The sequence below is a fragment of the Macaca mulatta genome, chromosome 3, assembly GCF_049350105.2.
Source record: "Macaca mulatta isolate MMU2019108-1 chromosome 3, T2T-MMU8v2.0, whole genome shotgun sequence".
Lineage (NCBI taxonomy): Eukaryota > Metazoa > Chordata > Mammalia > Primates > Cercopithecidae > Macaca > Macaca mulatta.
Window position 1 is genome coordinate 162,195,881 of NC_133408.1, and position 21,720 is coordinate 162,217,600.

At 37.4% G+C, this 21,720-nt stretch overlaps 1 protein-coding gene across 8 annotated transcripts in view; it reads right to left on the minus strand.

The window, feature by feature from the left end:
• CADPS2 (calcium dependent secretion activator 2) overlaps positions 1–21,720 on the minus strand; it is a 572,739-nt gene that overhangs the window by 107,497 nt on the left and 443,522 nt on the right. For 4 of the 8 annotated variants that reach the window (XM_028846223.2, XM_077997219.1, XM_077997216.1 and 1 more), the window contains exons 15-17: positions 21,473–21,536; positions 18,313–18,436; positions 16,347–16,367 (exon numbers count right to left, since the gene is read on the minus strand). In XM_028846223.2, coding sequence (XP_028702056.1) covers positions 16,347–16,367; positions 18,313–18,436; positions 21,473–21,536 — 209 coding nt within the window. The remainder of the gene's footprint in view (positions 1–16,346; positions 16,368–18,312; positions 18,437–21,472; positions 21,537–21,720) is intronic. The other 4 variants (XM_028846226.2, XM_015134824.3, XM_077997218.1 and 1 more) reach the window with 1 other exon arrangement.

Sequence of the window (21,720 nt, forward strand, 5' to 3'; positions counted from 1 at the left end):
TTTCAAATAGTGACATTTAAAACAAATATGCCAAAAGTAGCAAGGTTTCCTGATGAATTTCAATGCATTGTTCTTGGCTATGATTTTTCTTCGCTCTGGAACATTTTTGGTTTTCTGTAACACTCCTTGGTTCATTGAAATAATTCATTTTTAATTATACCACCGTACATTTAAGAAAAGATCTTACTGGGGAAGGGGAATGGGGATGGAAAGATGTAAAAAGACAGCTTGACTGTTTGCTTTGGTAGAGTTTCATTCTACTCCATGGATTCAGAAAGGGGCATACTCCTGGTACACTGGACTGGGCTGCCTCCCTTGCTGCTATTCCCTGTCAAAGTCCCTAGTGGTGGATGCACAGTGATGCTCATGGTGAAGCTTATACCAGGATGTGGTAGAAGCACATCCTTCTTACTGGGAAGAAGACCAGTAAGATACCTTCCTTTGTATCCATATATGGTATGTAGTAATTTGTCATGCTTTGACCTTAACTTCAGAAAAATTTTAATTGATGAATAAAAACATGTATTTGCTAATAACCCTACATGATGATTTAGTATATGTAATTATGTAACAATTGTCACAAATTAATTTTGATAAGAGAGATTTTAAATGTTCTCACCTCTACTCACCATGATCTTAACTTTTAATGAGCTGATTGTATCTGTACTTTCAGCTAAACAATAAATAGTGTTGAAGATGGTGTTAGATGAAAGGACTATGGAAATAATCCCATCCCAATGCTGCCCTATCTTCTTCCCTCCTTTGCATCTAGGCCATGATGATCAGCTAGGGAGCACGAAAAAATAATTCTTGTGTATGCATTCGTTTCTTCTTTGGTTTTTAAACTCCCCAGATTCCATGGCCCTGAATTTGATTTAACAAACATTTTATTCCATGTAAGGTACTTCGCTGGCTACTGAGGGGATACAATGATTAAAAAGATAACTATTCTTGCCTTCAAATAATTTATATATATATACACACATATATACATACATATATATACATCTTTCTAACCAGATTATAAGGTAAAATATGACAACCTATGATCCATTTTTGGTCAACATAAAGAAGATCTGTTATAAAGTCTGTAAAGAGAGCAAATTAAATGTAAGCAGTATGCAAGAACAGGGTTATTAGCTTGCAAGAAATAGGATCAAAGATGCATCGGTAAGAAGGCTTTAAATTGCTATGTATATCATATGGAGTTTTTCAGAATGAAATTATTGTGTTGGGTGTATATTCGAGTTTAGAAAGCTAGCAACAGTCCAAAGTGGAAGTTTTCCACCTCTTCCCCCTCCCATTCAGAGAAAAGCAATCACTCACTCTTCTGCTTCTTCCCTGTCCAGCTAATGACTATAAATCAGATGGACGATGAGAAAGTCCTGATGTTCAGGAGATAGCTGAGGTGAGAAACACAAAAATCTTAATAAGGGACTGTAGGGATAACTTCAGAAAATCAGAAAAGAAGTGTGGAAAAAGGGAGAAAATGGGAAAATCTCCACTATCTAGTGGAACAAGGGAAAGGAATAGTTTGGCAAGAGCAGAGATATGAGCACGTGGAAGCAGTCACCTGGGGCGCTCTCTGAGGCCCAAGCACTGAGGCTTTACCTTGAGAGCTTGTAAAGAACAAGGACACTACGCCAAAGGCACAGCATCTAATTTCTTCTACCTGGAACCCCAAATGTCAGTCAGTAACAAGGACTGTCAGCCTCCTCTCTTGTGGACTGCTTGCTGGCAAAACTTATCCACCATTAGGCCCAGGTGAAGATATGGTGGAGGGCATCCCTCCTTTTCCTTCTCCCCACTAAAGGAGATAGTGATTGATCCCCTAGCTGTTCCCCCTGCAGAAATATAAAGAGACATTACATTACACACTCTCACACACATATACACAATGCTATGGGCACATAAATTGTTCTAATTACAGAGATCAGAAAATATCTTAGGTAACTCATCAATGTTAGATGCCTCCTGTTCATTTATAAACCATAATCCCCTGGCCGGCCACGGTGGCTCATGCCTGTAATCCCAGCACTTTGGGAGGCTGAGGTGGGCAGATCACCTGATGTCAGGAGTTTGAGGCCAGCCTGGCAAACACGGTGAAACCCCGTCTCTATTTAAAAAAAAAAAATTAGCCTGGCGTGGTGGCAAGGGCCTGTAATTCCAGTCACTTGGGAGGCTGAGGCAGGAGAATTGCTTGAACCTGGGAGGCAATGGTTGCAGTGAGCTGAGATTGTGCCACTGCACCCCAGCCTGGGCAACAGAGTGAGACTCTGTCTCAAAACAAACAAACAAACAAACAATAAGTCTCTTTAGTCCACCTTAGCTAGCCAGGGAATTTCTACTGGATCCCCAGTCTATTCTAATTTGAATCTTAACTCTCATAACAATGTCCTTCCTCTTTGCATAGTCCAGACTGATGACTCAGTTGGAAAGTCTAAGTTTTTTTCTAGACTTTCTGAACCATTCTCCAGCTCTGGCCACAGCAACCTATCTTAAGTTACATGGTACCAAAGTCTAGGACAAGTAGGCTCCAGGAGGTCAATCCTGGCCAGATCTTAGTACTTTCTTATTCCAAGATAGCAGGGTGGGAAATTAGGTATACTTCCTTACCCATTAAAAAAATAATAATTAAAAAAACCCCATTCCTGTTCCTGCCACCTGTCTGCCAGTTTTCAGAACTTGTGGCAAGGCACACCTAAGGAACTTTTGGACTCAGTAACCTAGAGGAGATATTATATAACTTGGTAAGAAGACTGCCTCAAAATCTGGGGGTGAGGTGGTTCCCAAAACTCAACTTACTTTTTCAGTTCTTTTTTTTTTTTTTTTTTTTTTTTGAGACGGAGTCTCGCTCTGCCGCCCAGGCTGGAGTGCAGTGGCCGGATCTCAGCTCACTGCAAGCTCCGCCTCCCGGGTTCACGCCATTCTCCTGGCTCAGCCTCCCGAGTAGTTGGGACTACAGGCGCCCGCCACCGCGCCCGGCTAGTTTTTTGTATTTTTTAGTAGAGACGGGGTTTCACCGTGTTAGCCGGGATGGTCTCGATCTCCTGACCTCGTGATCCGCCCGTCTCGGCCTCCCAAAGTGCTGGGATTACAGGCTTGAGCCACCGCGCCCGGCCTACTTTTTCAGTTCTTTAGGGTCAACTGGCCTATAATTGCTCCACCATCTGTGACATTGCTAAGATCTGGCACTGTCAACTAATGAAAGAAAATGAGGAATGTTTGACTCTCTCCTGGTTTATCTGACTGCAACCCAAATGATATTATGGTTCCACAAGTGTTGGACTATGTACTGCTTTCATCAATGAATGGAGTACCTTCAGTATAGATCTCCATTTCTCAGGTTCAGCATGCATCAGAATCACCTGGAGGACTTGCTAAAACACAAATTGCTTGGCATCACTCCAAGTTTCTGACTCAGTAGGTCTTGGATGAGGCCCAAGAATTTGCATTTCTATCAAGTTTCCAGGTGATGCTCATGATGCTGGTGTAGGGAACGCACTTCGAGAACTACCAGTGGTTATGAAAAACAAAGTTAAAAACAAAGGTGACCTATGTAAACTTCGATTATTTCCTCCTTTCCCTGAAATCAAGCTATACCTTTATATAAACCTCATTTCAGGTAAAAGGTGACTTTTTCTGCAGAATCTGAACTGATTGTCAGATAGGATAGTGTCCACATTTGGGCAATCCTATATATAAATGAAAATAATTAATCCAGGATAGTATAGCCTCCCGATAGGTATTTAAAATCCACACAAATACTAATGCCACATTTGTTTGTAAACAATAGGTCTGTGGCCTCCTAATTCCATGGCTTCCTTTGGGACCAATCCATTTAATAACCCTGCCATTTAAAGTAAGAGCAGCAGTTAATATTTCCCTGGAATTAAACATGCTAATAATATAGAGATACGGAATAACTGTTCTGTGATCACAGTCACATTAACTACTTTACCCAGATTATCTTTCACATCGGTAAATTCATTGTGAGCCAATGGCCAGCTGTTGAACAAAGGAGAATTGGCCACTAGAGTATATAGGCCAATGACAGCTGGGCTGAATCCAAACTGCAGTCCCCGTAAGCCAACAGTAAGTGCTGACCCATGAATGCTGAGCTATAAAATGTCAGATACATGTGAGGTAAAAGTCAATGACTCTGTGAGACTATTTTGGGGTGGAATATCGAGGCATAATCTCCTCTAAAGATCTTAACGTAAGAGATGATAGTGATGGAATTACAGAGAATAGATTACTAGAACCCACAAGCAAAAATTAATATTTGGTTCATCATTTGTCACAAGCTTGTATTCTTACGTGATTTATAACAGGCGGGAAACACATTCATCCCAATTTGAGTTTTATGAAAGTTGTCTTTTCATTGAGACCTTGGGTCTCCCAAAGTTTATGAAGTAAGCAAAGCTAAGGTCTCACAGGGACGAATATGTCTACAGTATTGCTGGCTACAAAGACTATGAAGGTTTGAGGGAGAAGAAAGTTTTCTATGCTACTTAGTTTGCTCTACTTAGTTTGCTCTGGATAGCTCTTGATATAACTATGTTGTAGGATTTTAACAATAGCATAAAATTTTTCCAGTGGTAATTTTGCCAGCTAATTGTGTAATAGCTTTTTTTAAAAAACTATTTTTTTGGACAGGGTCTTGCTCTGTCACCCAGGCTGCGGTGCAGTGGCGTGATCATGTCTCACTGCAGCCTCGAACTCCCAGGCCCAAGCAATCCTCCCACTTCAGCCTCCTAAGTAGCTGGAGGAGTGCACCACCACGCACAACTAATTAAATTTCTTTTTATACAGAGGGGGGTCTCACTTTGTTTCCCAGGCTCATCTTGAATTCCTGAGCTCAAGTGATTCATCTGTATCAGCCTCCCAAAGTGTTGGGATTACATTCATAAGCCACTGTACTCAGCCATACGTTTTTTAAAAGATTGATCTTGGCTGGGTGCCATGACTCACGCCTGTAATCCCTGCATGTTGGGAGGCCGAGGTGGGTGGACTGTTTGAGTTCAGGAGTTCGAGACCAGCCTAGGCAATGTGGTGAAACCTTATCTCTACCAGAAATAATAATAAAAAAATATCCAGGCATGGTAGTGCATGCCTGCGGTCCCAGCTACTCAGGAGGCTGAGGGCGGAGGATTGTTTGAGCCCACCTGGGAGGCGGAGGCTACAGTGAGCCATGATTGCACCAGTGCACTCCAGCCTGGGTGACAGAGTGAGACCCTGTCTCAAAAAAGACTGTTCTTTAGTCATGTCATATATACAATATACGTGTATATACACACATACACATTCAACAGCTGAAACTGATGAATAGTCCCCTCCCTGGTGTGTTGTTCTTTATACACACATTGTATACATTTTTTTCTAAATGTCATTCAAATTCAGAAACTGAAAATCAAATACTGAATAACGTAAAGTCTACAGCATCTTTAATAGCATGCCTATTCCTTCCTGTTTTTTAATTGCACTTACTTAATACATACTTTCCATGTCATTTGTTTTATTCATAAAAGGAGCACAAACATGCCTCCACTCTCACTTCCTGCCTGACCCTTGCTTTAACTCTTTTTTCCATTCTCAAGGAGAATGTTTGCTTGTGAACAATGGGGATACAGGCAAGGCGGGGCACAGCAAGGCATGAAGATGAAGATGATCTGTTCAGTGGGCAATGGCAGGGGACAGGGACTCCAGAGGCTTGCCAGCTGCAAGGCAAGCTGAAGGAGAAGGAAAGAGAAGATATTTGGAGGCAGTAACCACAATATGAAATATAACATTTGAAAAGATTTGCAGCCTTGAATGATGAGAAATGAGTCAAAAATATCTCGATGTCTGTATGTATGTCTTTGTTTCCTTTGATACATAATCAAGGTCTTCCAGGGCATGCTAAGATTTAGAGAAAGTCTCCCAATTGGCAAGTGTAAAAGACCAGGTTTACAGAGTAGGGTTGGGCTTAGTGCCACCTTGAATATTTCTACAGCTCCAACATCACAAATTTGCCAATCACTGTGAATGTGTGTGCATGCATTGATGACTCATCGATATTTTAAAGGGCTCATCTTTGAGATTAAAATATTAATGTGTGTGTGTCTTTTAAAAAGCTTCGATTAGGCCTTTTAATTTATTGCTTGAAACTATATGGTCACTTAGCTATGGCCTACAAGTAATGAACCCTTCTTAATTTGCCAAACTAGTTCATCTGTGCAGTCTTTGGGTACTTACAAACCCTGTTGATAAATAAAGAGGTAGAAACCTGTCAGTTTGCATCACTCTAGTTTTGTACAATTGGAAAAGACTTTTTCATACATGTAACCTACTCAGTTTAACAAGGTGCTATGAGAGCCATGCTGCTATGTCTCTTGGTGTACCTGTTGGCACCTGTTAGTAAGTAAATGAGAGGTCACCAGTTAGTTGCTTTCAAATTCAGTCTTTGGAGATTGACAAATTCTATAAAATTGCTTGCAAAAGGAAGAAGCCTTGTTATTTCAAGACTGCATTTATCTGTGAATTCCATTCTATATAAAAGTAAAAAACAACAAGTACATGACACACTGTCAAGTGAGCTGAGCAAACTGACATCCTTCTTGAGACCTTTTAGAAAACAGGTGTTGAACACTTGTAATGAGATTTCCATGCATCTTCAGAGGAAGGAGGAAAGATTCTAACAAGAGCTGTTCAGAGTGTTACAGATCATGGCCAAGGAAATAATTCTGAGTAAGGAACAAACTGAAGAAGACATTACATAAATGCTCTGTTTGTCTGTGTGTGTGTGTGTTTTAACTTTTTTTCTTTTCTTTTCTTTTTTTAGAGACACACATCCACCAGACAGAAGTATTTTGAAGTATATAATTTTTCCAGATCCTGGGGAATCTGGGATATATTTAATTAACTATTTCTGATCTGTTATCTAAGTGTTTTATTTATTTCTATGTAGAAAATGAACTAAAATGGGGGCACGCTATGTTTTACAAGAAAGTTAAAACAATTTTGTTTTAACTCAGATGTTAGACAAACTTGGAAAATCATCTAAGAAGTGAAAAAGTGAAAATAACCATTGGTGATAATTTACAATAAAGAGAAACACTAAATTTATAGTGGTATTTTCTTCATTGCATTTAGATCTATAATCTCTCTGGAGACCAAGTTTCTATTAGAGAGGAATTGAGTTCATCTGTATCCATTAAATAAGCCCATCTTTCAAATAACACCTCCCAAACAGTGTGTCCTTTAACCACTGATTTGTCTCCCATCTTCGCTATAGATGAAGTGTATCAGGCTCTCATTTATACATGGATCTGACCCTATGCTTCTATTCTGTCTGCTGGATCATGGGCTTTGGTAATGGCTTTGTAATTTGTCTTATATAATACTTTTTTATAAGTTGATTTAGTTATTCAGTATACTTTATTTAAATGTTAAGGTAGCCGGGCGCAGTGGCTCAAGCCTGTAATCCCAGCACTTTGGGAGGCCGAGGCGGGCGGATCACGAGGTTAGGAGATCGAGACCATCTTGGCTAACACGGTGAAACCCCGTCTCTACTAAAAATACAAAAAATTAGCCAGGTGTGGTGGTGGGCGCCTGTAGTCCCAGCTACTTGGGAGGCTGAGGCAGAAGAATGGCATGAACCCGGGAGGCGGAGCTTACAGTGAGCTGAGATCGCACCACTGCACTCAAGCCTGGGCGACAGAGTGAGACTCCGTCTCAAAAATAAAATAAAATAAAATAAATGTTAAGGTCAATTTACCGAGTTCTTTAAAAAACTGGAATTTTGATAGATACTGCAATGAATTTATAGATTAATTTGGGGGCAGAATTTATATCTTATATTATTAAGTTGTCCCTCCTAGGTCATGGAATATAGCTCTATCTCTATCTAGATTACTTTCTATGACTTGTGAGTTTCAAAATTTTCTTCACAGAGGTCTACAAAGTTTTGCATGTTTTTGTCAAAGCTAATTCCTGGATACCTTACAGTTTGGTTGTTACTGTGAAAGTTACCTCATTTTTGTTAATATCTTTTAGCTAGTTGATCGATGGAGTGGAGCAGTGTTTCTCAGTGTGGGGCCCATGGACGACTGGGAAGACCACCTAAAACCTTTCAGGGATCTGCAAGATCAAAATTACTTTCATAAATAATACTAAATACTTTTGCCTGTTATATCCTGTTGACATTTACACTAATGGTACAAAAGCAATAGTACGTAGAAATCACTGTTGCCTTAGCATGAATCAAAGCTGTGGTTGCAAATTGTAATGGTCATTGTATTCTTTAACACCATGCTCTCAAGTAAAAGAAAAAGCCAGTATCATATAAAGCTGTACTTGATGAAACAGTAAAAGTATTACTCTGATTAAACCTCTGCCCTTGAGTGTATGTATATATATGTATGTGTGTGTGTGTGTGTGTGTGTGTGTGTGTGTATTTTTTGTTTGAGATGGAGTTTTGCTCTTGTTGCCCAGGCTGGAGTACAGTGGTGCGATCATGGCTGACTGCAACCTCTGCCTCCCGGATTCAAGCGATACTCCTGCTTCAGCCTCCCGAGTAGCTGGGACTACAGCTATGCACCCCCATGCCTGGCTAAGTTTGTATTTTTTTAGTAGAGACAGGGTTTCTCCATGTTGGTCAGGCCTTGAATTCCTGACCTTGGGTGACCCACCCACCTCAGCCTCCCAAAGTGCTGGGATTACAGGCGTGAGCCACTGCGCCTGGCAGAGTATACATTTTTAAATAGTATGAGTGACAAAATGGGAAGTTTGCCTAAAGCACTTTTGCATATTGAAGTACAAAGAATGACTGTCTCAAGGAAAAGTATTTGTGTGACCATTTGCATGCAGGGCTAAACTGACTGCTTCCCTCTCTCCTCCCCCCACTTACAGAATCATTTTTGGTTGAAAAGAGTACTGACAACCTACAGTTATTCAGAGTTGGATCTTTGGCAGACATTTTCTGAAAAAAAAAATGAATAAGGTAAACATGTCACTTTAAGAAAAACAACCAGTGTTTGTTACCACAATGCTATTATTAGAGTCTTCAAGGAAAATGAAAATTTTAGAAAACTTGTATCTGTTATAAACTTGATAGCTTCTCCATACTTTAAGATGTTTCTGATGAGAAGGGTGATATTAAAAGTGGTGATATTTTTGATAGTATATAATACTTGCTAATAAAGGGATAACTCAGAAAACCAATATTTTCCAAATAATATGTGAAGTTGAAAAATCATGCACACACACAGTTTTTTTTTCTTTTAATATATATTACAAAACTAAGTTTCAATTTGGTCCCTATCCAGGTGATCACACATACTAGATCAGTATAGCTCAAGTAATGAGTTTTTACAATTCATACATGTATTGCTTTATAAACTAAAACCTTTTACAAATTTATAATTTCCTATATATTCTAAAGAAAAAGACAACAGGTTATTGTCTTTGTTTTAAAGCAAACAATTTGTATCTAACAATTTGTCCCTAATCAGCAGGTGACTTAGAAGCAGAAATGGTCACAGAGGTTTTACTTTCAGGCCAAGTTCTCATTATCTAAGCCACACTGTCCAAAAAGCTGAATGGAAATTCTTTAATTACCTGTTCAATTATTTTTAGGGTGAGGATTCGGTTTAAGATACAAATTACCTTTTGCCATTGTCGGTGCCTATGGGAACATGAAATTTCAGGTCTATTATTTAGGTTTTAGAAACTTCAGTTCATGGAGACAGACAATACTCAAAATTCAAATTAACTTCCTAATGAGCCACATAAAACACTTATGAGAGAAAACTGTTATATCATCTTAGAAATATTAGTAAAAATTATTCGCCACTAACAAAAAATTTCCACAAACTGTGCAGTTTTTTATAAACACATGGCCTCTAGACATAAACATTCTTAAACAGAACATGGTTTATTATTTATTGCTATCGTGTACAATGGAGTGTTAAATTAAAACGCCACCCAGATGACACACACATCCTAATGACGTAAGGACTGCCACAGTAGAACATCTCTTCTCAAAGACAGTAGGCACTCTGGGCCTCTGGGAAAGCATCTCTACCCCATTCAACTGAGGCTCTGAAACTAAGAACACAGGGGTTAAACCTGGGAACCTGGCAACTAGAGGACCAAGAAAAATTCTCACCTCCCAAAGACTTTGCTTATTCATTCCATGCTACCTTTTGTTCAGGGCACCTCCACATTTCTAGGTTCGCCATAAGCCTAGGTACTAAGTCTATGCAAAAGATCTCATGTCCAGGCAAGTCCTAAGGAACAGTCTCCCCTTCTATATCTTAAATCACAACATGCTATATAATTTTCTGGAAACAGCAGGAACTGTTATATTTATGACTGTGCTCTTGTCTGTAAGAAAGTCTTTGAACTAAAGAACAAATTGATTATTCTTTTAAAATAATATCTAATTTGCATCAACAAGGCACATGATTTAAAAAACAATTAGGAACATGATGTTTCAGTGTCATCTTTGCATGCCAGATTATAAGAAAAAAAAAAGATCTCACTATTATTTAGCTAGTAGGTTAGTGATAAAATTAAAGCAAAGGAGAAAACTAGTTGATTTTTTAACAGGGAAAGTCAAAGATTTCTTAACTCAAAAGAGGCAATTCAATGAAATGGTAGCATTTTATAACCCCAAGATTAAAAAGAGCTGCTTTCTAGAAATGTTCAGTTTTCAAAATAACTGTTTCTATGAAACATGCAAATAATTTCCAAGAAAGAAAGAAGACATTTAGAGGGAAGTCCTTTGTTTTATTTAACCCACTATGAATTTTGAAGATCCCTTTATTCTGCAAATTTGTGCTGCCAATGGAGAATTGGAAGAATTCCCAATGGAAGAGAACTATGATGATGGAAGAGAACTATGAGTCACAATTAAGCAGTACACTGAATTACAAAAACAATCAAAACAGGCTAGATTACTGGGCATTGTTCATGTAACTGCTATCTATAACGTTTGGCTTCTCTGATCCAGCATTAGCGTTTCCCTCACTTCTTCCTGATGTGATAAGGGCATGAAATTACGGTTTAATTTTTCCAATCCTGTTATTTCAGTGGTTAGTTTTTGCTCTAAATTTTAATTATTCAGTAATTGGTTTGAATGACTTTTTGGAAGTCAGCTTGTCAGTTTATGGATGTTCTTTCTTCTCTATGTAGTCTGATAAATTCATTTGTTTATCCAATACATATTTACTGAGTACCAAATATGTGCTGGGCACATCTCTTGGCACTATGGATAAGAAGTTGTTAAAATGCAAAATCTTCTGTCCTCCTGGAACTAACATTCTAGGACAATAAGTGGGATGAATGCACTATACACTGTGTTAGATTATAATAAGTGCTGTAAAAGAAAATAAAGCAGGAAAGGGGGATAAATCTCTGGACTGGGGGTAAGTTTTGCACATTTTAATCACTTTCGACACCTGACATCATGAGGAATGTGGGGAAAAATAAACAAAAAGATTTTAACCAAGTGCAAATTTAACTAGACAAGATCTTCAAGGGCGGGGCATGTAAGAAGAGATCAATAGACAGATAGTGGGCTCTGAACCTCCCACTTACTAGCTATGGGACTGTAGACACACTATATAACCTCTCAGGTTCAGTTTTCTGAGAAGGAGTAATAATAATGATACTATTTATTGCAAAGTATTGTCTTAAGAAGTAAATGAGTTGCCTATAACTTTGGGAGGCGGAGGTGGGTGGATCACGAGGTCAGGGGTTTGAGACCAGCCTGGCAAGCATGGTGAAACCCCAGCTCTACTAAAAATACAAAAATTACCCAGGAGGCAGATGTTGCAGTGGGCCGAGATCGCGCCACTGCACTCCAGACTGATGACGAAGCAAGACTCCATCAGGGGTGGGGAGAGCGGGGTTGGGGAGGGAAACAAAGAAGTAAATTAGTTGATACATCACATATAAAGTTCTTGGAATATTGCCTGGTATATAAGCATTTTCTCTTTTTACTAAAAAATTATCATTATTTTTGGAAAGAGTGGCTTTTATTAATTCTTGGCTTTTGTGATGCAGCTGAGGTGTTTATCATAAAATGCCATTACTTTGAATCAGTCTTGGAGGCATGGCAGCCAGTGAAAAGAATGTGAAGAGGGTTCTGGTATCTGAGAGATGCGAGTATTAGTCTCATGTCTGTTCAGTTTTAATGGCAACAGCAGAACCTTGTGCAAGTTAATGCTTTTTTTTCAGAAGTCTCAGTGAACTCTCCATAAAATACCCATTTTGTAGAGCTATTTAAGGAACTAATGAAGCAGTATAAATAGAAAGCCTTTGGGACGGCCAGGTGCTGTGGCTCATGCTTGTAATCCTGGCACTTTGGGAAGCCGAGGCGGGTGGATCACCTGAGATCAGGAGTTTAAGATCAGCCTGGCCAACATGGTGAAACCCCCATCTCTACTAAAAATACCAAAAATTAGCTGGGCGTGGTGGCAGATGCCTGTAATCCCAGCTACTCGCCAAGTTGAGGCAGGAGAATCACTTGAACCCGGGAAGTGGAGGTTGCAGTGAGCTGAGATCGTACCAGTGCACTCCAGCCTAGGCAACAAGGCAAGACTGTAAAAAAAAAAAAAAAAAAAAAGAAAAAAGAAAAAGAAAAGAAAACCTCTGGGACACATAGGCAGTCAGTAGATGACAAAATTATGATGAATTTTGGGTAGAGCTTTACTCTTTTCTAGAGGGTATAAACTGAGGAAAATTATTAGAATGCTCAAAAGACTACTGTGTCAAAGTCTTATCAAGCCATTTGAGTTCTTTAGTTCTTTCACATGCAATTGATATTTTCATTGTTACCCACTTTTAAAAGCATCACCCCACCAAGAACACTTACAAGGTAACCCTGTTAGGTTAACTTGCTACCAAATGCAAATAACATAATATAACTTATATATATTTTATTTTATTATTTTTTTGAGACAGCGTCTCCTTCTGCCACCCACGTTGGATTGCAGTGGCACAATCATGGCTCACTACAGCCTTAAACTCCTGAGTTCAAGCAGTCCTCCTGCCTCAGTCTTATGAGTAGCTGGGACTACAGGTATGCACTACTATACTTGGCTAATTGAGTTTTTTGTGTGTGTGTGTGTGTGTGTGTGTGTGTGTGTGTGTGTGTGTGTGTGTGGAGATGGGGTCTCACTATGTTTCCCAGGCTGGTCTTGAACTCCTGGGCTCAAGTCATCCTCCTGCCTCAGCCTCCCAAAGTTTTGGGATCACAGGCATGAGCCACCATGCCCTCCCTGGAATACAAAACATTTCTAAAAAACCCCTCTCTTCTGTTACTTCAGAACATTCTTAAATTTAGTTTTCCCTTCAATCAATTTAAATTACATAAACTACATTGATTTTTCTCTTTTTTTTTTTTTTTTTTGATATGGAGTTTCGCTCTTATTGCCCAGACTGGAGTGCAATAGCACGACCTCAGCTCACTGCAATTTCTGCCTCACAGGTTCAAGTGATTCTCCTGCCTCAGCCTCCCAATTAGCTGGGATTACAGGCATGCACCCCCACTCCCAGCTAATTTTGTATTTTTAGTAGAGACAGGGTTTCACCATGTTGGTCAGGTTGGTCTTGAACTCCTGACCTCAACTGATCCACCCATCTTGGCTTCCCAAAGTGCTGGAATCACAGGCGTGAGCCATTGTGACTGGCTGATTTTTTCTCTTTTCTAAACTAGCATTTAATTTTAATAAAAGTATGTTTCCTAGAGTTGCCGACCTGTACGGCTGACCAGTGGTATGGATTGCTAAGTCACTGTGAGGAGGATTCTGTTTGGTGGAAGCAAGGTATATAGGGGACAAGTCCCTCTTGTTCTCTCTTTAAGGAGATCAGGCAACTCTACACAGTGCCTCTGCCCCAGGCTTAAAAAAGGGGCACTCTGACCTTTTCATATCTCTCAGGGGAAGAAGCGTAGCTTCTGGAGGTTAAGGATCACCTAAGTCCAGTCCCAGCTGGCTGAGTTATTTACTCTATGGCAGTGGGAAAGCCACAAACAACCCTGAACTTCTTGTTTGTAAACTAGGATGAAAGCTGTTTTTACAACAGGAATGTTGTGGGGGAGAAAAATGCCTTAAGAGGTTTTGAAAAAGTTTGCTAAAGAGCATGGGATTGTTGCTATTACAAAGTGCTGTCATAAGAGGGGATAATCAGTCCCATATTTTTTTCTAATTCATTTTTCTCTAAAGTGCACTTAGCAATCATTGTAGGTGTGTTCTTTCTCCTCTTTGTGGCTCTGAGTGTTTTGTTCCTGTCACTTTCTGGGGTCAAATATTGAAAAAGGTAGGAAAAAAAAAAAAGAAATAGAGTCCTTAATGGAAGACTTCAGTTAAAAACAACCCAAGCAAACTTGCTTATAACATTGCATACAAAATTTGACCAAAATGAGAAAACTAGGATTAGGAATTTTCACCACCTGTCTCTTGCTCCCTTGTTTTCAGATGTAACTAACTAATCTCCTACCTCTCTCCAAAGTTCAGAGTGCCTATTTTGTGTCAGCAGGCACAGTGGTGGGTGCTGGGAATACAACAGTGAACAAGTCAGTAAGGACCCTGCCTGCATGGGGCTGAAGAGAAGATAGAGAGGAAAAACAGATAATAACAGGCACACGTAGTTAAATGAATAATTGTGATAAGGGATGCAAGAAAAAAAAAATAGAACGTTAAAAAATCAGCAACTCAGTGAACTCTTTCCTAGCAATTTCCTGATGAGATTTCATAACCTCTGTTCATTCCTGCGAACTTTCAAAGTTATTAACTTTCAAAGTTAATAACTGCTTACTTTTTATTTAATAGCATTTATGCTTTTTATTCTGTTATTTTGAAGAGTGATAAAGGAAGATGGTCCTCTTTTCTTGTTGTAAGAGCCCTTCAAATATCGGTGACAGCTTCCAAATAAGATTAGTGGATATGCTTAAAACATAATACATACCATTCATATAGCCTCAGGTGTTTTGCTTTAAATTTGTATCAAAAATATTGCTGAACTTTTAGAGATGAATGGCCTATACTTTACCTACAAAGCATTAGCAATCATTCTGATAAAATCAAAGCATTTTCAGTATTCCTAATCAAAAGGATCTAATAGAAGCCCTGAGAAAAAGAGAGCTATTCATCAATGACAAAACATCACACCACCAACAGCAATGGAAACAACAAAATGAAAAGGCAATCTACAGAATGGGAGACAATATTTGCACACCATACATTGAGAAAGGGTTCATATCTGAACTATTTAAGTAACTCCTATAACTCAATAGCAGAAACCCAAATAGCCCAACTTAAAGATGAAACAAGAAACTGAATAGACATTGCTCAAAAGACATACAAATAAATGGCCAACACATAAACGAAAAGGTTCTCAACATCACTAATCTTCAGGGAAATGCAAATCAAAACCACAATGAGATATCATCTCAAACCTGTTAGGATGACTATTATTTTAAACAAACAAACAAACAAACAAAACAAGAGATAGCAAGTACTGGCAAGGATGTGGAGAAAAAAGAACTCTTGTGTACTACTGGTAGAAATGTAATTAGGTGCAGTCACTATGGAAAATAGTATGGAGGTTTCTGTAAAAATAAAGTATGGAACTCCAAAGGATTCAGCAATCTCGCTTCTGGGTATACAACCAAAAACACTGAAATCAGGATCTCAAAGAGACATCTGCTCTCCCATGTTCATTGCAGCATTATTCATTGGAAGCAACCTAAATGTTCATTGAGAGATGAATGGACGAAGAAAATGCAGTATATACATATAATAGAATATTATTCAGTCTTAAAAAAGGAATTTCTGGCTTAGTAGTAAAATAAGCCCCATCACAGTACATAATAATACAGGATACCACTTATATGAGGAATCTAAAAGAGTCAAACTCATAGCAGAGAGTAGAACAGTGAGTGACTGCCAGGGGCTGGGAGAAGAGAACATGAAGCGGTATTATTCATAGGGCACAAAGTCTAAGTTATTCAAGATATATAAGTTCTAGGGACCTACTATACAGCAGAATGCCTATAGTTAACAATATAGTACACTTAAAGAAATTGTTAAGAGGATAGCTCTTGTGTTAAATATTTTTATCATAAAATATTAATAATAATAAATAAAGAGGGCAGGAGGAAACTTTTGTAGGTGATGAACAGGTTTATGGTATAGATTGCAATGATCATTTCACAGCTGTTTACCTCCAAATTCATCAAGTTGTGTACATTAAATATGTACAGCTTGCCTGTCAATCATGTCTCAACAAAGTGCTTTAAAAAACATCACACCACCACATAAGAAATAATGGCTTGTGCATGCAGAAATATTAATTACCTGTTTCCTTTTCTGCTGGGCCTAAAACATAAGAAAAGAGAATTTAGGAGAAAAGCAAACTACCCTTGTTGCTCATATAATGTAAAAGGCCACTTCTTTCTAACTTAGGTTTGATTTGGTTCTTAGTCTGGTCCTGAGGATTTTTTTTTTAAGAAAAAAGCAGGGGGAGAGGGAGATGATGAAAAGCATAGAAGTTTTTCTCACCTAATGAGCAAGCATTTTGTTGTTGCTACTTTTTAAAGAAGACTGCTCAGCATTCCTACCAGAGTGGGTTGCTAGGATCCATTTTCCAGAATATTCTTCCATTAGACCAGAGATAAGAGAGAAGTGACTTCAAAAAGGGAAAAGGTAGGAGAGTTTCCTGCTCACTGTCCATTGGGCCCTACCATAGGCTTTTATATAACACAGACTTGTTTTTATGTGTCCAAAAAAAAAAAAAAGTTTCTTTATCCATTTAAAATGGATTCTATGGCTATAAAATACAAAGTGTACTGCATATATCTTTTCTGTATCCTTGGACAAGGTAATAGTCAAAAATATTAACTCAGTTAAGAGCAAAATGATTCTTACAGGTTTTTTTGGGTAGAGTACATAACATTTACATAAAACAATACAGTGTTTATTCAAGTTCCCCACAACTTTCATCTTTGCCAGATTTGAAAGGCTTTAATATGTCTATTTTAATATCACTTCTTCCAATCTGTATCAGAATACTCAATACTCGCAAAACATGAAAATTATTTGAAAGAGTATTTAAGACTGAAACCCAATTTGTTTATCTTCCACTTTCCTCGAATGATCAAATGTTCATTGCTTTTGCTTTAACACAACATGATATCATAATTAATGAAGTTAAAATGGTAACTAAGGAGGTTTCATGTTGTTACTCTCGTGATATAATATTGGTTGCTATGGTGATGAGATGGCTTTTTTGTTAATCACTCAGGAGGTTGGTTATCGTATGCTTGTTAGAAAGCTTGACCAGATTTGGAGAGAAGAAAGGAATAATAACACAAACAATTATCATCAATCCTTTTCCCTACCTGAATTTTGCTAAAACTATTCTAATATCAACTACTTCATAAATTCATGATTCCTTAAGTACCATTTTATATAAAAAGTTACTAAAATTTTATAAAGGATGACTTACTTTTATTTTCAGGTAAGAAACTTTTATTTTCAGATAAGTATTTAACATTAACTGCATTTTTTCCCTCTATTAGTTAATCCTTCATGTATTATTATGTAAGTCAGTTTTATGACAATTTGAGCAAAAAACTGAGGCCTTTCCGTTACTTTCAATTATATAAATTAATGTTGTTGAATAAAACTGTTGAATAAAAGCTGATTTTGTGACTTTGCCACAAATTCCAATCTACTTATTTCTAAATATTTAAAAAATTAGTATCCTTAATGAATAAAGCCTGAAGAAAGAAAAAAAATAGCAAAGTTCTCTCAAGAGATCTAATCTTTCAAATGCATCAATACATTGCAAGCAATTAAAAACCAAAAGAAGTTCTATGAGTTTATTTCATCCCTCAATAATCAACAAGTTTCTTCCTTTTTGAGTGATACTGCAGAACAGAAAATAAAATTTCATAATACTACACTGTTACTGATCAGGAAAGATTTTGCTGCCTATAGTTCAAATGTTAGACATACTTACAGTACTGCCAAAAAATACAACCCATGAAAACACCTTTTGGTTTTTTGAAAACTCAAAATAAGAACAAAGGACAACTTAAGCACGAATCCTGGGTCTTTCATTCAAGCAGAGTCCCAGGAGGCATATTAAAGCAATGAATAGGAAAAAGCTCTTCAGTTCACCAGCTGAGATTTTAATGAGACATTTCCCTTTGCCATGGCACAGGATTGTTCAGGAAAGGAAAGGACTTCTCACAGAAAATTCAGTTAATAGGCATTGTTGGCTCTCACTGCCACTTCGACAATTGCTCACTGCACTGACCTTCTATTTTGGCATATTCTGTGAGTCTAGTGTAATTGATCAAGGCAGCTTTCTCGAGACATTTTCTGACCACTTTCTTCACCTCTTCTGCTGGTATGGGAGTGGCAATATCTTTCATTAAAACCTACAGGGAGAGGAAGTGGAAGGGTGAGGGGCAGGGTTGGGGACAGACAGACAGAAGAAAAAAGATAGATGTTGCATAAAATAAATACTAAAGACAAATTACACAAATTGTCCTTGATCTGACTATTACTAGGAAAGGGAGAGGGGTAACTCCTAGGTAACTTGGGGGGAATGTAATGGGTCTGCAATGTACTTCCCAACTGGGAATGTAATCCTCCCACCTTAGCTCCTCCTAAACCTAATTTATGCATTTCAAAACCTCCCCTAGACCAGGTCACCATTCAGTGTGACTGCCACTTTTTCTCCAGGGACCTGTGACACCATTAGAGCAGCTGTTTCAGATCAAGATTACAGTTCTTGGGACAAATAATAAAGTTTGTTTTGCACATCCCTAATTTAAAAGCCTTGAGTCTTTTGAGCAATATATTTGAGAACAATAACAAAAATTCCATTAAGAATAAGCATAATCTTTGAGCTCTGAAAAAAAAATCAAGACCTCTAATGACTGTGATTTGCTGAAGATACATGGCAGTCTATTCAAAGAGGGAGGAGAAAACCTCTTTGCCTTAGCAAAATGAATGCTTATGGAGTATTGAATGTTAAAATACATAAAAACTTTCTATGGTTTTTAAAAAAAACTGATTATTCTCTGTTGGGCTCCTAAAATGTGTTTTTGGACTTTTCCTTAAAAATGTTTTTACTAGGCAAAGGGAAAATACAATTACGTCCAGAATTCAAAATGTAATGTATTCATAAACACTGTTACATTGACTCATAATTTTCTTTAAAACCTTCATAGTGATAAAACTGCTCACATTAAGTTTTGATTACACTATTAGTAAAACTATCTTTCTGCATATTTAATGCAATTATTCTTGCTTTACTTTCATTCACATTACAAAATATATGCCAGAATGTTAATATAGAGAAGACAATGCTTTTGTAAGTGCTCTATTTCTATGTCTTATATTGAAAGGAATATTGAAAGAACATGAAAACATGCATTTCATGCTGTATTATTTAATTCTCTTTTAAGTCAGCCTCAGCACTAAGGATTTTGTCATCCCTGATTTATTTAATCATCCAAGTATCAGTGACCTTTGACAACATTTTTTAAAGGCTACTCACTGACAACATTTTAAAGATTTTGTTAGGCAAGGTTTTCTTTTTTGAAAATAGCAAACTTTATGATTAAAAAATCTTTCTCTATCAAATTCAATAATTCTGACAAATATTTAGCACTTTAATTAGCACTGCACATTAGACTTGGCAGACAGAAAAATCCCTTTGTGCATAGCAAAAAATAGACATGCACCATTAAATGTGATTATTACTAAACTTTAAGATTAATTTTTTTCATATGCGGAACCACAAATGTTACTATTATACTTCCCATGGTGACAAACTTTACATAACAAAAATGACTGTTAAAATTAGAATGTATATGTCTCCCAGGTAATATTTCATATTATCTGGGAACCAGAAACTTACTTTCTGGCAAAGTACAGGTAAAGGGCTGGCAAATGCAAAAAGGGAGATGTCAACCTCGATTTCATGCTACATTCCATGTTCTTCCAAGGTATCATAGCTTTCAAGAATTCATATGCATATTTTTGACTTTTCTATGTCAGTAAGAGACATAAAAATGAAGAAATGACCCTTAACATTTCTGTCTCAATTCAGCAGGAGATGTGATTAGTGACTATAACTGGAATAAAGGTCCCTGTTCATCCTGCCACCTGTCAATGCAGGGCATGAGGGCATCCTGCTATTACTAAGTATTCCCTACTGGGGGGGAGAAAGGAGGCTCTGCCATGGAAACCCAGACATGGAAAAGCTGTATTAGGTACCTACGATGGGATGTTGTTCCAAAAAATAAAGCAATCCTTAAGGATTTTATTTTACTCATAATACCTTAATGAATAGAATGACATGAATACTTTGAAAAATCTGAGTTATGTGCAGCTTTCAGTATTACAAAAATTCTAATAAAACATAATTACAACAATCATATTTCTATCGCACAATCCACAATAATCAGGCATAAGACAGGGATATAAAAATAAAATCAATCTGTAATCCTAAGATCTCATTTTAATCATCAGTTCTAGTCCTCATCTCCCAAGTTCTTAAATCACTGAAATGGAGATGTAATATCGGAACAATGTCTTCTCTCTTTGCTTTTTAATAAAGATGCTAATAAACAATATAGTATCTAAAATTAATTCGGCAGAAAACGGACAAGATCAAGTGTTAGAAGTCAATAAATAAGGATTATAATAATCAAATTATGAGCTAAAGATGAATCTAGAAATTTGTTTTAATTCTGGTAAGAAATAGGAGTTGGCCACATTATTTAACTGTTAGCATCTAACAAGTATATAAATAAATTTATAGACAGATGAAAAATACTGCCCTTTGAAACTTCAACTGTCATAAAAATAGGAATAGAGAATATATTTTCCTTAAAAAATGATTTTTTTCACCTGGATTAAAAATCTTGTTTGCTGGTTATTTTGTGGGGGAGAAACACATTTCTATAATATGTGAATTCATTTAAGGTAACACACACACTGGAGTAACTGAAATAAATTCTGAGATGAATACTGAATGAATGAAATGATATATTTGTGAATGGTAAATGATAAACTTGTTGGCATGAGGACTATGACAGGTAGAAGTACAAATAAAGTTGGAGGACGATAAAAGACAATTGTAAAGTCTGAAAAAGCAAAAACAGTTATTCTTAACTGAAAAAAAAAGCATCTCATGAGGGAAATAAAGAGGTAGGAAAAATGAATACTATCAAAAAGATGCCATAATATGAGTATAGGATGGCAGCGTGAGGCTTCAGAAAGGCTTCAGGGAGAATGAAGTGCTGTAGACAGAGTCTGAATGTAGTAAGAAAAGTTGAGAAACTTATGAAATGTGATGGAATCAGTAGACAGTATAATGGGGTCTGTCTCCCTAGTTCAATAACTAAAATACACAGTCCTGAGAAAGCAAACAGTATTTACAGAGTAATGTTCAAACATACCCTTTCAAGTAATGAAAGTGTAGCTTTTAGAGCACCTTCAGGTCGTCCAAAGGGAAAACAGTATCTTTAAAAACAAAAGAAAGAACAAAAGAGTCAAACATTTAATACCCAAGACTGCTAAATAATTCCTGTTTGTATTACTTGGCATTAATGAAGAACCATGAAACAAACTAAAAATATTATAGCATCAACTCATCCAGGGAAATTTTAACCGTTAAAAGTTTACCTAACCCTAGGATTTCAATGAC